Source organism: Pieris napi, chromosome 8 (genome assembly GCF_905475465.1).
Source record: "Pieris napi chromosome 8, ilPieNapi1.2, whole genome shotgun sequence".
Taxonomy (NCBI): Eukaryota; Metazoa; Arthropoda; class Insecta; order Lepidoptera; family Pieridae; genus Pieris; species Pieris napi.
Window position 1 is genome coordinate 790,329 of NC_062241.1, and position 16,683 is coordinate 807,011.

Genomic DNA, 16,683 nt, shown 5'->3' on the forward strand with positions numbered 1-16,683 from the left:
AAGACATCATAAGGAAATAAAGGGATAAGCTAATTAAAAACAAAATATGTACATAAACATAATATTACATCTTAAAATTATTATTGATTATGAAAGAAGAGTTTCGTTATTAATTATCATGAAACAAAATTTGATTTCACACCACACAACATAAGCTTTTTGGCATAATGTGCCCACAAAAAAACTAATAGATTCTAAATATAAGCAATATAAAAGCCCTTAAATTCGTGTCTATTTATTTAATATTTCCTATCGTAAATATTTCGTGAATAAATAAAAAATCATGCGGTAAAGAGTTAAGTTCGTTAACTATACTATGACTAATGACATACATTCAGTTAAAAAGATACGTCCTAAATGACAGCGGCGAATTGACATGACTTGGAACTTGACACTTGACAGTGGTTTGTTGTTATTTACTTCACTTTGTATTGTAATTTGGTACCTTCAGAGTTCCGACCGACATAATATTAATGATTTTAGGTAAATAACTAAAAATTCTATGTTTTTAAAATAAAATTGATGATCTCACTAAATTTTAAATAAAATGATATATAACTATTAAACCAGAGGATATTTTATAAACTTGTGATAAATCGTCAAGGTATTCACGGATACTTAGGTACGGTTTGTACTTTCATTAGATTTTTTAGTTTGTTGTGCATAACATTATTTAAATTGAATTTATTATCCATGTACATTATTTCATTTTATATGACTGTCCCCCATTGTAAGAAACGCCATAATAACTTTGAATATATAAATTTTTAAGACCATTAAGTCACTAAGTAGCATTAGGTATGTAAATCGTTGTCTGCTTTTGTAGGTCGACGCCAGGATGACTATAATTTATTGTCAGGAAGAATGAAGAAATGCTCCACAGACGCATCAATGCAATTCTTCTTTTTTCGCCTACAACAAACAATATCCAGAAAATGTTGTGAAAAATGAATTTAACATCAAAAAATGTTTTTTCCTGCTTATTTCTTCGACCCTGGCTAGGAGTGCCACTTGGACTTTGGATTGCCGTTTCAGTTATTTATTATTGGTGGTTAATTTCAAGAATTAATATACTTGAAACACAAAATGTTGTGTTTAAGAAACAACTTCAAATATCTCATTCTGTAATGCGTCAATTGTCTGCAGATACTGAAGTAACATATAGCGTACCTGAGGTAAATTACAATCTTTAGACTATATACAATCCTATATTAAGTTAGTTTAAGTTTCTTCATGAGAACACATTAACATACTTAAAAATAAGGGATTCTAAAGTGACATATTATAACTATGTAAATAATGTTGAATGGTATTCAAAATGTTGTTTATAAATTAACTGTGTAACATTCAGCAATAATAATTGATTTTTTCTTGGTATCCTAGATTCTGAGAAACATTCTAGGTTTTTCTCCATGTTATTAAAATAATACAATTTGATACTCTAAGTGGGTAAAAGTGTATTGTAATTCTCCTTCATTTATGACATTTCTGTCTTGCCTGTAACTTTGACTTCATGGCACATTCTCTGCAGTTGGGTAAACACTGACAATGACAAAATATGATTAAAAATGTTTTCTTTCAATTACAGATAGCCGATGTTGCTGGCACAATATGTGAAACCGTGCATGTAGCTCTTGTCTGCATGGGTAAATGTTCTAGAAATATCACTCCAATGCTTAAGTCTCTGCTTCACCATCGACAAAATCCATTACATTTTCATATAATAGTTGATAACATGTCTGAGCATACAATTAGAACACTTTTTGATATGTGGGATTTACCTGATGGTGAGTTGAAAGAAACTTTATGACATAAAATACATTTTGTAATTAATTCATATGGAACAAAACACAAAGTGTTTTAAATTGCTTTCTTAATTGAATAATTAACATTTACTGCCTGACACACGACATCAACTTTGTGGGCCTAAAGCAAGCCGGTTGCCTCGCGATGTTTTTCTTCACCGTTCGACTGAATGTTACCATTGGTGCACAGCCGTAAATCGAACCTACGACCTCAGGGATCAGAGTCGCACGCTGTAGCCACTAGGCCAACACTGCTCTTTTAAAAAAACTTTCTTTGCAGTGAAATATACTTCGTACAATGGCCAGAACCGCCTAGCAGAAGTCCGTTGGATTCCAAACAGTCACTATTCAGGAATATATGCACTAGTCAAATTGTTGTTTCCTAATATCTTGCCAAATAGTCTTAGACAGGTCATAGTACTCGATGCAGATTTGACCTTTCTGTGTAATATAGCAGAGTTGTGGAGTATGTTCAGGAATATGACTGGTGATCAGGTAAATTATAAATTATTTTGCAGTTGTAAGTTGTTTCAGAATGATCTAATGGTCTCTGGTTTAAGTGAGAACTGCAGATATATGTATAAACTTTAACAAAACAATGTTGCCATATAAACAATTGTTTCGTTTTAACATGTTACAATTGTAATATAAAAGTAATATCAATTAACAATTGGTGATAAGCACTTATTTTTTATTTTTTTTTTATTTTATTTATTCTATACAAGATCCTAAATAGAAAGAAGTTGGCGTGGTGGAAACACAAACTGGACACAGTTAACTTGAAACATAAGAGTATTTAAATAACATAATATATTCGTGTTTATATCTTTTTGATAATAATAATATTAATGATCTAACTGTCAAATAGAAAAGGCCATTGCGATTGTAGTAACAAGAAAAAATTTAATTAAAGTAGACTGACACGCGTTAGTAAAATTTTACAAATCTTTATACAGTGACGTCAAATAATAATTTCCCAATCAGTTTATAGGTCTTGTAGAAAACGAAAGTAATTGGTATTACGATAAAACGAAGCGTTGGCCAGCGTTAGGGCGTGGCTACAACACGGGAGTAATGTTGTTGAATCTCCATAAACTACGTACGGTCACGGATTGGACGTTCGTATGGCATGATACGATTAATGAGAATCTTGCGCAGCTCCAACAGACAACGTTGGCTGATCAGGTATAGTATTCAGTTATATTTATCTACATTTTTATATTTGATTGCAGCACAGCTAGTAACAAAATATGCATGTTTCTTTTTTTGGAAAATTACCATATGTACGATGTGTAGAACTTATAGTCAAATTTTATAAAAATACTAGCTGACCCGGCAAACGTTGTTTTGCCATGAATACTATTTCTAGGAATTTTTTTTTAGTTCAACAAAAATAACTATCTACTATAATAAAAAATAGGGGTTGATCGTAGAGGGGTGACAATTAAGGGTTGTATGTATGTTGTATCATACAAAAATAAAAACAAAAAGTTTTCAATAAAAAAATCATAAGAATCGGTCGAGCCGTTTCGGAGAAGAATGCAAACGAACATTGTGACGCGAGAATTTTATATACATATAAGATTTTACGCTAACATTTCTAATATTTATTTAAAACGGTTATTATGATGTCTTTATTTATAACATATCAAAAGTTCCTCAGTGCTGGTATTCCGTAACTCAGCGATTCCAAAAAGTTATACAGTACTCCCATAGTTACTGTATGTTTCCTTAATACTTTTTAGTAATAGATTACCAGCCTCCTACTGTCTAAACAGATTAACGCACTTTCACTTCTTTTGGTGTATATGTTACTATAAAAGTTCGAACTACGGTTAATCTTAAGATTTAGGATTTACCGACATGAGTTGGTAAATGTAAGTATTTCTGAAAATACGACGATTTTTTCGAGCTTTCACCATTCGAATTCAGTATATGCTAGGTTTTACCACTGTCAGCTGGTAGATGTTGGTTTTAGGAATAAAACAATGAGTAATTCTTAATTATTTACTTTAATGTACAATTAGACAAAACAGGCAAGTACATAGTATTATAAAGGTATCATATGATAGTAATAAGTACAAACTAATACCAATTTATTTAAATTATTTTGAAAAAACACATAACGTATATCTCTGAATATCTCAATCTCTGTCATATCTATCTAACTGAATCAGTAGTTCTCTATTTGGAATTTACAAAACATAATGCTTACATAAGCTAGTCTAACTTAATAATTATTTTTGTTTTTCAACATTTACCGTGCCATTAATGTAAATCCTAAGATTTACCAACGGAATGGTGGTAAGAGTTCGAATCACAAACCTTTCGGAACATTTACCATTAGGAATTGGTAGATTACTTAGGTTTTACTGGAATATCTTAGGATTTACTGCAGTTCGAGCTTTAACAGTAACATATTATTTAAACATATATTAGGTTCATTTTTAAAGTTATTATTTTCAGGATGTAATAAACGCAATAATAAAGAAAAATCCAAATTTTGTATACAATATAAGTTGTCAGTACAATGTTCAGATGTCCATGAAGACATTGGCAAAGGGCTGTTACGGCGAAGATGTTAATAATGTTAAGGTAATTCATTATTTATTGATTTTCTAAAAATAATGGCTAAAGTCTATGCAATACAAAATTACTAGTAATGTTCTCTTGACTGTATGTTAATATTTTTATAACTCAATACTAGTGGACCCGACAGACGTTGTCCTGCATGATATTTCAAGCGATTAGTAAAGCAAAGTATGAAAGTACCGACTGCAGCGCCATCTGGCGGGCTGATTCGTTTATCTAAACCATTCCCAGATTCCCTTGAACACACACAAAAAATTTCATCAAAATCGGTCCAGTCGTTTGAGAGAAGTTCAGTGACATACACACTCACAGAAGAATTATATATATAAAGATATCTGGATGTTTTTTTTTAATATCATTTTTTATTTGTTTCTTTGATTTCATTCAACAAAACCTTAGGAACCACGGTACGAAGTAAGAATTGTTTTTTTTTGTATGACCGTATTAAATTTAAAAGTAATCTTAACTTAAGTATTATTGATTTAAAAATAATTTTTGATTTCTTTTCTAGATAATCCATTGGAACTCCCCAAGCAAATATAATGTAAGAATTAGGGATTCGGAGTATTTCAAAAACATTCATTTGTCTTACGTTAATTTTGACGGAAATCTTTTGAGGGAAAAACTGCATAGGTGCTCTGAGAGTGAAGTTGTTACTTACAAGGTGAGGTAGAAACAATTATCTTAAGTTAAATTAAACTTTTTTCACGTATTTCGTTAGGATTGTTCTACGATTTGAAGTTTTCTTTGAAAAAAGTCTCTTTTTATGTAAGAACGCGGCTTATAATTTGTCTAGATCTATTACTAAAAGAAACTTCCGTCATTTAAGTAAAAAATCTGTTTATTTATTTTATACAACTGCTGCGAATTTCATAAATATCGCTTTAGCCGTTTATGTGAGAAACATTTCTGTTAATTAACGTTTTTCAGATGAATCATTCGGATCTATGTCTAAGTTTTCGCGCGGCACAACGTGTCAAACTGCGCACTCACCTCTATTACATGGACTACAGCTACTCTAGTGTCGATGGTTTTGACGTCACTCTAGTACTGCAATTGTCTATGGACAGACTGCAGTTCTTGGAACGACTTGTCAAATATTGGGACGGTAAACATAAATATATAATATTGTATGAGTTATTTATCAGATTTATAAATTTCTATTCTCGATGCAGGACCCCTTAGTGCTGCCATCTATTTGTCGGATTGTGAAGTGACGAAGCTGGAAAGCTTCATCCGTGATTGGTCTGAAACCCTAAGCTTTCGGAGGAACATCGGATATCATCTTGTTTTCAAACATGATTCGGTAATTCATATTTATTATTATTTTTCATAAGTACAAATTTAATAAAAATCTCATTTATACTTCTGTAGGTACTTTACGAGTATTTTTAAAATTATTTTATAGATTATTTACTATTACTATAAGTAAGCTTGTCACAAAGGCCTCTTCCAGATGTCGCCATTTTGATCTGTCTAACCCAGTGTTTCCCAATGTTGGGCTCAGCCCCCACAGGGGGAAATTTTATTGTTAAGGGGGGCTATTCAAAAATTTAGTTTTTCTATAAGTATATGTTTTAAAAATTTAGTTACTGTGTTTCGTTAATAATTGCCTAATAATTTCTTCCTAAAACCATTCATTTAAGTTTCTTAAGTGAAGATTTATTTAATACAATAAAAATAATGTATGTTGGGCATTGGGCACAAGAATTTTAGAAAGGCTAAGGGCACGACTCAAAAGTTGGGGAACTAGTCTAACCGATAATAATTCATATAAAAGTTATATATTTTTTGAATGCTTACTGTATTTTTGGTTCGAAATCGAGCAAAACCAATACAGAAGTATACGTAAATGAATCTTGAAAATTATTATTGTTTTTATTTTTTTGCCCTTTTAAAAGATATTAATATCACCCACAGGTGCATTACCCAGTGAACTATCTCCGTAACGTGGCTCTCGAGAATGTGAATACGCCCTATGTTTTCCTTATGGACGCGGACTTCGTCCCGATGGCCGGCCTTTATGCCCATTTGAGAGCCGCTATTAAGTTGATTAACCCGTATCCGCAGAAAAAGGTATTATTGGCGTAGACAAAAAATCATTTCGTGCTCTACTATCTACTTCTTTTGTTTTGTCTCTGGTTTCATTATTTCTCTATTGGCATGTTTTATTAATACACATCTAATAATCATCTAATCGAACACACAACTTCAAGTTGCGCAAGATTACTCACTATGAAGATTCAAAATTCAAAATTCATTATTCATTTAGGTAATACAATGTACACTTATGAACGTCAATAAAGCAATACATATTAAATGCTTCTTATTTTACATTTACTGTAAGCTCTAATCAAGGGCATAGAACGGACGAGAAGAACTGACTGAATAAACTCTTTGCCACTCTTTTTAATCGTCAAGATTTTTGTTTTACCCAATGTTTGTAAGGAGCTGCAACCATTACACCATGTTCCACATGACATCTTTAGTAATAAATTATAATTAAATAAATTAAAAACATAGATGGTCCTCTATCAGCAGGAGGCATGGTGAAAGAGGACCACGCACTTACATTTTCGTGGGAACAACACGCAATACATTTACCAATATATTTATTTAAAACGTAATAAATTTGATGACTAACTAAACCCATGTTCGTCTTATTAGAAACTATTTAGGACACTTTAATTATAAATAAGAGTTAATATACTAACTTTGCCATTCTAACAAAATGCCATATTTTTAATGTTAAATTAATTTTACATCGGCTCCACAACATACACCACTGGCTTGTACCTTTTTCATCTCTCTTAGTTTTTAATAGATTCGATTCGATCATTTCAGTGCTTAGTAGTCCCAGCATTCGAGACACAGCGGTATCGTGCTTCTGTCCCACGGTACAAAGCCGCATTGTTGGCACGGCTTTCGTCCCGAGGGGACGTGGGACCTTTCCGGGCCAGGGAATGGCCCAGGGGACATCGCGCTACCAATTATACGAGATGGGCTAACGCCACTGCGCCTTATGAGGTAGTAGGGATTTGATTGAAATTCGCTTTTATTGATTTAAAAATATATTTTTCAAGACCCTATTATTTTATTGTGTTTAATAATTGCAATCGCATCTTTATTGGTTAGTGTTATAAAATCTATTTTACTGTAAAGCTTTATTAATGATAGATTTTCAAAAGGAATGCTCTAAGTTGAGGAAAACAAGTTTATAATAACTCTTTAAATTATTGTAAAGGTCCTAGACGAGACTAAAATGAATGCAGCTGTTTCATCATCGGACGTCGAGGCAGAATACGGAATTCCACCCGTATCACCTCGACGGTCAACAGCGGACCTGTTCCACAACTCAGAGTTTCTTAAGGCAATTTCTGCCGCGCACCACCACTATGTGGAAGCAGCTGCTCACTGAAATATTTCCGAGCCAATTTGACTTAGGGTCCTTTAAGAAAAGAACGTACCGTCTTAAAAGTCCGGAAACGCACTTGCGAGCCTTCTTGAAATGTGTGTGTGGGCGGCGTTATAACTTAACATCTAATGAGCCTCCTGCGGGTTTACCTGCTGTTGCATTAAAAAAACCATAGCTAATTTTTTTTTTTAATTTTAGGTGGAATGGCAATCAGATTACGAGCCGTATTTAGTAGCACATAGATCAGTTCCTAAATACGATACAAGGTTCTCTGGATTTGGTTGGAATAAGGTAAGAAATGATTAGATTACTTTTGCTTTGAACTGATAATACCTTTATGGGTCTGTTCTCTGACTTCCTTTTCTATAATTTTTTGGCAATTCAGTGTTGATATATTTTAATTCTGCTTTCATTTAAAATCATTGTTATAATTGCTTTGTCTTTGTATGTAATGTTATGTTTGGTCGATTAAGCTCGTGCGGCACCAACTTTGAACAGAGCTTATATCCATCTAAGACATGTCCGACACGTTCCTTTGATATCTTTAGGGTCTCAGCTATCTTAAACAAATCACTTTTCCGCTATCCAAAATTATTTTGTGACTTTTTGATGTTTTCGTCGGTAACAGGCTTTTATATAAATACAATATAATTTTAATATTTTGTATTTATTTGGCCTGCGACCAGGCTGTGGTATTTCGACCTTGCCTATGCATTTTTCGACATCAATTAAATTCGACTTAATGAAATCTTTCTGGGACCAAAAAAACATAAATGTTTCTATTTCCACAATTCATGGAACCACTCGCACCAATATGCGTTTATTATTTATTTAATTAAATAATTTCTCTTTCCAGGTATCCCACAGCGTAGAGCTCAAAGCTCAGGGTTACAGACTAACAGTGTTGCCAGATGCATTTGTTGTACACACTCCACACGCGCCTTCGCCTGACATCACTGCATTTAGGGCGGATCCACATTATCGAATGTAACTAGCATTTTACTATTCATATAAAACTATCGTACCACAGATGTTAAAAAGTTTTGACAATATATATTGTACAATAGCGCTACAACCTTTTAGGTCTGGGCTTCAGATTTCTGTAGCTGTTCCATAATAATTTCTAATAGGCGAGTAGTTAATCAACCTTCTGTGCCTGACACACTGACTTTTTGGGTCTAAGGCATGCATTTCCTCACGATGTTTTCTTTCACGGTACGTGTTATTTCTGTCTATGTGGGCAACATAGACAGAAAGTCCATTGGTGCGCAGCCGGGGATCGAACCTACCCCAAGGTTGAGAGTCGCACGCCACTACGCCGACTGCTCAACAAAGTTTTGACAATAATATTATAAACAAAACCCTAGGTAAAAATGTGAAAACCCTTTCAAATTACAGTGGACCCCCGGTAATCCGGCCCCTGTCTAATCCGTCACCCCCTGTCTAATCCGTCACCCCCTGTAATCGGACACTGTATATTATTTATTATTGAATATTCTTTGGACAATCTTCGCTAATGCATGATTGAACAAGATATAACTATTATTAGTAGTAGTATGCATTTACTGACGTTCATAATGAAGTATGATTTGTACTTCAGAGTACATACATTTAACATATTGAATCTTATCATTGTATCTTAGTGTTGCCCAAATGCAAGACCAAGACGAGACTTAGGCCAGTCTTGGTATTGTCTTGCGTCAATACACCTGGTCTCGGTCTTGGTATTGGTATTGCGCTCTCAGTCTTGGTCTTGGTCTTGATCTTGCTGCAAGAGTCTTGCAAGTCTCGCAAGACTTGCAAATACCTATTAGCCTATTGCTATTTGTGGGGGCTTGCGGGCTATCCTGGAGCATTCACCAATGTACAATGTTCATCAACCAATAATAGCAGGCAGGCTACAGGCATTGTGTTGAGATTAGCAGATTTCATTACAGTGTGCGTAGGTACATTTTTTAGGCAACTTGTCGTACTCGTGACTGGCGCGCTTTGCTACGTAGGTACTGTCGTTAAAGTATGTGTAAGTAAGAAACGATGTAGGTACCTACTACAACAAAATTGTATTCCTTAGAAAAATAATCGTCGTGTAGGTAACACGACGATTATTTTTATTTATTTAGTAAATCATCGCTGAAGACAATAGTCGCTACTAGAGTAGGTACGATAGAAGTTGATAAACCGACACTGCAATTCTCAATATGACGTCGCTCATATTTGGAGCTTTTCCACGTTTCAAGTTTGTTAAAATCACCCACTTCCAATTTTGCAGTGCAATGTCCTTTAAAAAGGTATAATAGGTAATCTATATATATAAAAATGAAACCCGTTTTCCGTTGTCACGACATAACATGAAAACGGTTTAAATAAATAAATAAATAAATCCTTTATTTGCAATGATAGTGGTACAAAATAAATAAAAACAACAACAAGAAAAGTCCGCACAGTCAGCCATACAATAACAGGCATGCAAATGTCATAATAAGAAGTCATTTATGAGTAATTGTTAAACTTATATTCTAAATACTCGGTTACGCTGTAAAAGCACCTTGACTTTAAAAATCCGATTTGACCGATTTGTCTGATTTTTTTTAATAATATACCTTGAAGTACGAAGATGGTTCTTACGGAGAAAAATTAAAATAAAATTGAGTGAATCAGTCTAAAAACAACACTTTTCTATATTCCCATACAAAATATTCGTAATAATACTTAAAAGTGAATTTGAACTTTAATACCATAGCATAAAGTTCAAGTGTTAGTGGAGGGGTTCCGGGAAGGTAAATTTTTAATTTTTTGACATAATGTATTTGTTGTCTTATCAATTTTCTTTTTTTATCTTACTAGCTAGACCGGTGTCCCGAATAGCAGAATAAGTATTTTAAACAAATAAAGAATCGACTGTTAGGCGGTACGATGTTCGCCAGGCCAGCTAGTAATAATATAAACTAGGTATATTTTTATTACTTACAACAATTTTTATAAAATCTACCTATCCTTACGACTACATTCTTCCTTGCGAGGACAACATAATCTATTTGCGTCCGTTCTGAGAACCCGGAAACTTATTTTATTCTGTAGAACATGGGCAGTGGCGGCGACCTTTGACATGAAAGCGACGGCGGCAACACAAAGTCTAGAAGCGGACTAAATTTTTACCTATATTGGTGGGGTTGTCAATGTTGGCATTAGCACAGAAAAATAAAATTAAGTAAACACAACGTTTATCCACTTTTTAATAACTAGGTATCCACGATAGAATATTTTTTCTACTAATTTCCTAAGGGTCGATTCGACCTAACTTCAATTTATACACGAGTAACTATACCAAGAATAATCTATTCCATGATTTTAATCTCGAGTAAATCCATAGTCGTTTGTCCACGTAATCAATAGTATAATTGCGCTAGGAATAACAATACGCGAATAGCAAGAAAATGGTGAACGAAAATAAAACTCGGCAAATAAATGTTGTTCTACAACGGGACAGTGTAAGAGCATACATCATGTCAACTCGATTTTGCCGTATTATAGTGTGAAAAAGTAGCTTTTAACAGGTGTCAAACGACGACAAAAAGTTTTTATTTCTTGTTAGTTTGAGGCTTTCGTCTAAAAAGGAACTTCTGTTGAGCCTAGTTGAATTTCATTCTAATATTATAGAAAATAAAAAAATCTAAAAATAATTAATAAATAAATAAATACTAAATTGTTTAAACGTTTCATTATACAATGCCAGACTATTAATTTAGTGCGTTGCGTTGACTTGAAATTAAAACACAGAATACATATTTGTGAAATGACAGAAATCAGCTGATTGGACTGACTGACGCCATTAAATTATTCTAGGAATAGCTGTTATTCCGTGCGAAACGGCGGTATAGTTGCAATTCCCGAATAAGCCCACTATTCTTAGAATTTGTAGTTGGTAAAACGTAAAATTTATTTACTCCTGATTAACTGACGATTTATTCTAAGATTAAGATTTACTCTTGTTTGGTCGAATCGACCCTAAGTACTCAGTCTAAATATCTTTTTCATAATTTTTGTTTTTCAATAATATGTTGTGTGTAATTGAATGGTAAACTCTAAATCTTACTAGAGAGCTTTTTTAAAATAAACTTATTGAAAGCACTGACATGGCATATACACTTTTCAATCTTGCTGCTCACATTTTAGTACCTAGGTATCACTCACTATCTATCATTTACCGATATTAACAATGATTATTTCGAAATCAAAATATTCGCAATTCAATAGATGCAATACCTACTTAGTTATTAATTATCATCTCGCCCGACAGCTTTTAACGCTGTAGTGTTCGAATTCAAGCCAGTGTGAGAATGTATTTAAATAAAAAAAACTCAAAGCATTCAATTTATACCTACCTACTGCTGGGACATCTTCAAGGTCATTTAATTTTATACTCCTATACCAACCCTACCAAAATAGGTAAAAATTTGTGTGCCTCTGTCCGTACTCTTTGTCGGCGAATGCGGCGCTCAGTGTCAAATGCTGTGTTACACTTGTTGCAAACCGCGGCGTCTTTGTCGGTAAATTATCAAATAAGTAGGTATTTAATACACCGACCGACCAACAGTTTATTCGCAGAACGTCACATTTCCCCAATCAACTTTGAACCTTAATTCTTTAGCGATAAACTTGAAAATCTTTTGAAGAAATTTGATAGATTGTAGTAGCTTGATGTGCTGGCGTCTGTACCATAGTATTGGCTGCCGTAGAAACAGTTACTAGACCTACTCGACTCGCTGTTAGTTTTAAATTTTGCTAAATAGAAGAATAATATAAACTTTGAAACATAAGTTTCACACCTACATGATGTTTATATAATTTTAAGCACATACCAACCTACGAGTACTAACGTTAGATCTGCACATTAGACATAAACAAGCATAACATATTATTATAGGTAGATACCTACAAGGTATGAACTTTGCTAGAAAGTTATTAGGGAACAGATTTGTGAGTATTAACACGCTACCTACTTAATAAATTGTTGAAATATAATAAGTACTTACCTACCTAATCAATACAATACGTTTCAGGGTGCTTTCAGACGAGCGGCACGTTGCCAATTACAAATACAACTGCAGCCCTTAGTTTAGTGTTATGATTTGTGATACCTACGGTTTTGATACTGGGGAACGTTTCTCAAAATCGGGATTGAAACAAAATACCTACTTAATAACGCCCAAATCTCAGTTTGTCTTAACTGCAAGACGCAAGAGTCTTGCAGGCTTAAGTATTGTCTTGCTCAAGTCTTGCAGGGTTCAGTCTTGGTATTGGTCTTGCTATAATAAGGCGGTCTTGGTATTGGTCTTGGTCTTGCAAAAACGCAAGAACAAGACCAAGACTGCAAGACCAAGACCGATTTTGGGCAACACTATTGTATCTGTAGTTTATCGGATTAACAGGTACTCTTTTGTAAAAAAATCCAGACTATAGGGGTCTTGGCAGTTCTCTATAATCCGACAAATTCGACACTGCCTGCTAAATGTTTGTCGTATTACCGGGTGTCCACTGTAATGTAATTCGTACATATTTATTTTCAGATGCTTATCACTTCTTAAGCAGGAGTTCCTAGAGGACTTAAGAAAACGCTTTAATGTCACCTTCGAGTCGGCCAAAGATTCGCCTTTCGTGGCTCAAGCTAAGAGTCTATTGTTAAATCAGAGAAATTATTAAATACCAAAGAACTACGTGACCAGTATTTACCTGATACGTTTTTTTTTAAATAGACTATTAATAAAATCTAAGAGATTCTTATAATAACGAAAGTACTCATATTATGTTGTGTTCATTTTACAAATTTAAATCGTAGGTTGTTTATTAGTTAAGTGTTTTAATGCTCGTTTCTACTTTATGTACCTAAAACTACATTCTGTTATGCCTAAATAACGATGTTTAAAAAAATATAATTTGCGTCTCAAAAATGTGACCAGAAAATTACGTTCTAAAGTTACCTTATAGTTTTCCTATACCAAACTTATAAATTGCTAAGTAGACATCATTACAATAATCTTTACACTTTAGATTTCTTCTACACGAGTTCTAATCGAACAATACTCTGTCTCCGTTTAGTTGTAAAAACGCCCACGGGGCACTGTTCAACAATAACGAACGTTTAACGATAGTACATTATTTACCAAAGTTATTAACAGCTGAACTTAAAGCTTATTTGTGTTTAAAATATATGAAAACGGGCATTCAAATAGAATATGGTTTGCCATAGATTTATTTTTGCATGCCTTTTTTAGACAATTTAAATAATATTTTTTTAATTTAATATACTAAGTAAAGCATAATATTTTTGAAAAATCGTTCCTTTAAACCAAATTATTTTATAGGTATTTTCTATTTGCTTTTGTGTAACCAAAGCTTGTCACGCGTACCTCCTATATTTTAAGACTCAACATGTATTATTTTAAATTATCAATAAATAAATTGCAATCTTAATTGATTTTTATTGAAATCCTCTTAATACACACGAGATATCATTTTAGACTCATTCGTCAAATAGCTATTGGTCTTCGGATTTTCTTTCGATATCAACATCCACAAGAGGACAATAATCTGAAAATCTAACTCTTGAATGTCTTTTTTCAATGTCTCCACAGCTTTCTTCGCGTTTACCAAAGGCGCATTGTCATTCATTGACGAGCCCCGCGATTCCGTTCTTTGCTTTATATTTTCCACTTTGGCTGTTAATTCATTTAAAATTTCCTGCTTCTCTGCTAACCCTGCGCTCGCTTCTTTGGACTCATTTGTTACCTTATTAAGTTCATCTAATAAGGCACCATATTCACGAACAATTGGTTCGAATTGTTCGTTTAATATATTCTCGCGCGCGTTGATTTTATCCATTGAGGAATTAATGTTGCTGTATACTTTCTTAAGTTGTGAACTTGTTGTTTTAAATCTTTCTAATAGTTCATCTTTGTATAATCTCATTTGCGCATGCCGAGCACGCCAATCTCTTGCATCAGCCGTTATTTTGAGTCGCAACGCTGGTGCTACTCTCTCCAGCTCCAATTTCCATGCTTCCCAATCGTGTACCTTATTTCCAAAGTTACTAGAATCCTTTTCCTCCTCACCAGCGACTTCTCCGTCCGACTCTTCCGAATAAATCGCCATTTCTTCTTCTACTTTGTCAAGTGTTATCTCCGTCTCATCTTCCACTTGGTCGACGTCATCTACAGTTTCTTCTGCGTCGATTATATTAATAACTGGTTTTTGCCACTCAAAGTCCTCTTTTTTGAGCACCTCATCTGCTAAAACGTCTAGAATGTAGCACACTTGCTCACCGTAACCTTGTTTCAATTTGTGTGATGAGAAATCAACTGTTATATCCTTTTCCCGTAGAATATCGACGATGCTAGCGATTATTGAGTTGGGGTCGTCTTCTTCGTTTGGTTGCTCAAAGGCTTTTCCGGTCTTACGTATGAGCCATGCAGCGGTTGAAGCAAATACAAAGAATTGTTCTCCTGGATTCGTTGATGTGATGAAATAATAACGGCTCATTGGCTTCATTTTGATTTCTGGTCGTAATTCAGTATCTATCTTCAACAGCCGCAACTTGTCCATGATGTTGAGATCCATGGTTCGATATTGTTAATTATACTAGTTACACTCTCCTGATTATTATAAGTTTTAGGTAATATTATTATATTATGAATAGATATAGTATAAATAACTCTAAAGATGCTGAACATTTGATGTTTTTGTTTACACCAACGGCCGTGTACGCGTGTTTACAAATTCAGTTGCCTAGCAACGACATACAATCTCGCCCTGTCACTGTTAGAAGGTCCGTGATGTTGTCCACGTATACTTGTGATGATGCACTGCATTTGAATTTGTATTATGTTCTTTTACTTTTGATGTGCGGTGGCATTATGTATTATATTTTCTCATATACAAATATATACAATGTTTTCAAGTATTACTTACGCTTTAATTAATTGCTTTTGTCGCTAGTCCACCCTATCAGTCACTGCTGTATGATTTCGATACAAAAAGTGTAATAAATATATATTTCTATAGATAGTCATACGGCCGCTTTCTTTACTCGATCTATAATCTAAAATTATTTCCAATCCAGATTTTTTGCGATCGAGAATCTGTATTTCAATATGACAATCCCTGCTTTGAAATCCTTGTAAAAAAGGATTGGTCGTCCCTCACTTCGTTTTACGCGTTGCCCTTATTTGGGAGGAAGTAGGAACTATATTAGGTACTACTTAAAGACGTGATTATTTATATAAAATGTATAGATTTCTAGAGGACATAGGTGGGCAGACTATTTCAAGTAAAGTCATTGATTGTTGTTGTCACAATCAGTTGTGGAATCAGTTCATTTTCCAATCGGGTGCTTGGACGCGAAGGACGTGTAATAGGTCAACTTCGAATGATTATTTGTTTTGTTAATACCTTCTCATGGTCAAGAATAGCAAATTATTTCGATATGTAACTTATCCAGAAGGTTTTGCGTATTCACCCTTCACTAAACCGATTTAACGGTCTTTCGAAATTGTGAATTCATGTTTACTTTAAAATGATTCATTTTGTGTTCTAGATATATGTGTTTAATATCTATAATTCTAAAATATAAAAATTTCACTACCACCCACGTCAAAGATCTAGAATCTAGATAAACAACAGATCTAAAGAGACATTTATAAAGAATTAAAATGAAAAATAACGGGAGTCCCACACAGTTGATTTAAAATATGACGCGTTGCCAAGTGCTACGATTTTAGAAACCTTGAAACGGATTAATTTAATCTATAGACAATTTCAATTCGATTTCAATATTCAAGTACTTGGATAACTTAAAAATTTGCGTCTTAATCATAA

General features: G+C 33.7%; 2 protein-coding genes across 3 annotated transcripts; one reads left to right on the forward strand and one right to left on the reverse strand.

Annotated features, from left to right (window-relative positions):
• The first annotated feature begins 407 nt into the window (after positions 1–407).
• LOC125051778 (xylosyl- and glucuronyltransferase LARGE1-like) lies at positions 408–14,283 on the forward strand. 2 transcript variants are annotated; one of them, XM_047652334.1, is made up of 14 exons: positions 408–483; positions 827–1,175; positions 1,589–1,787; positions 2,086–2,300; positions 2,790–2,990; positions 4,272–4,400; positions 4,909–5,061; positions 5,328–5,505; positions 5,573–5,703; positions 6,318–6,473; positions 7,242–7,424; positions 8,011–8,103; positions 8,669–8,799; positions 13,380–14,283. In XM_047652334.1, the coding sequence occupies exons 2-14, from the start codon at positions 948–950 to the stop codon at positions 13,510–13,512; spliced, it is 2,130 nt and encodes a 709-aa protein (XP_047508290.1). In that variant the 5' UTR covers positions 408–483; positions 827–947; the 3' UTR covers positions 13,513–14,283. The 2 variants fall into 2 exon arrangements, with proteins under 2 accessions (XP_047508290.1, XP_047508291.1); XM_047652335.1 differs by having other exon boundaries at positions 483–622.
• LOC125051779 (intraflagellar transport protein 57 homolog) lies at positions 14,272–15,919 on the reverse strand. Its single transcript, XM_047652336.1, has one exon. It carries the CDS (start codon positions 15,424–15,426, stop codon positions 14,305–14,307), a length of 1,122 nt encoding a protein of 373 aa, XP_047508292.1. The 5' UTR covers positions 15,427–15,919; the 3' UTR covers positions 14,272–14,304.
• Positions 15,920–16,683: the final 764 nt, after the last annotated feature.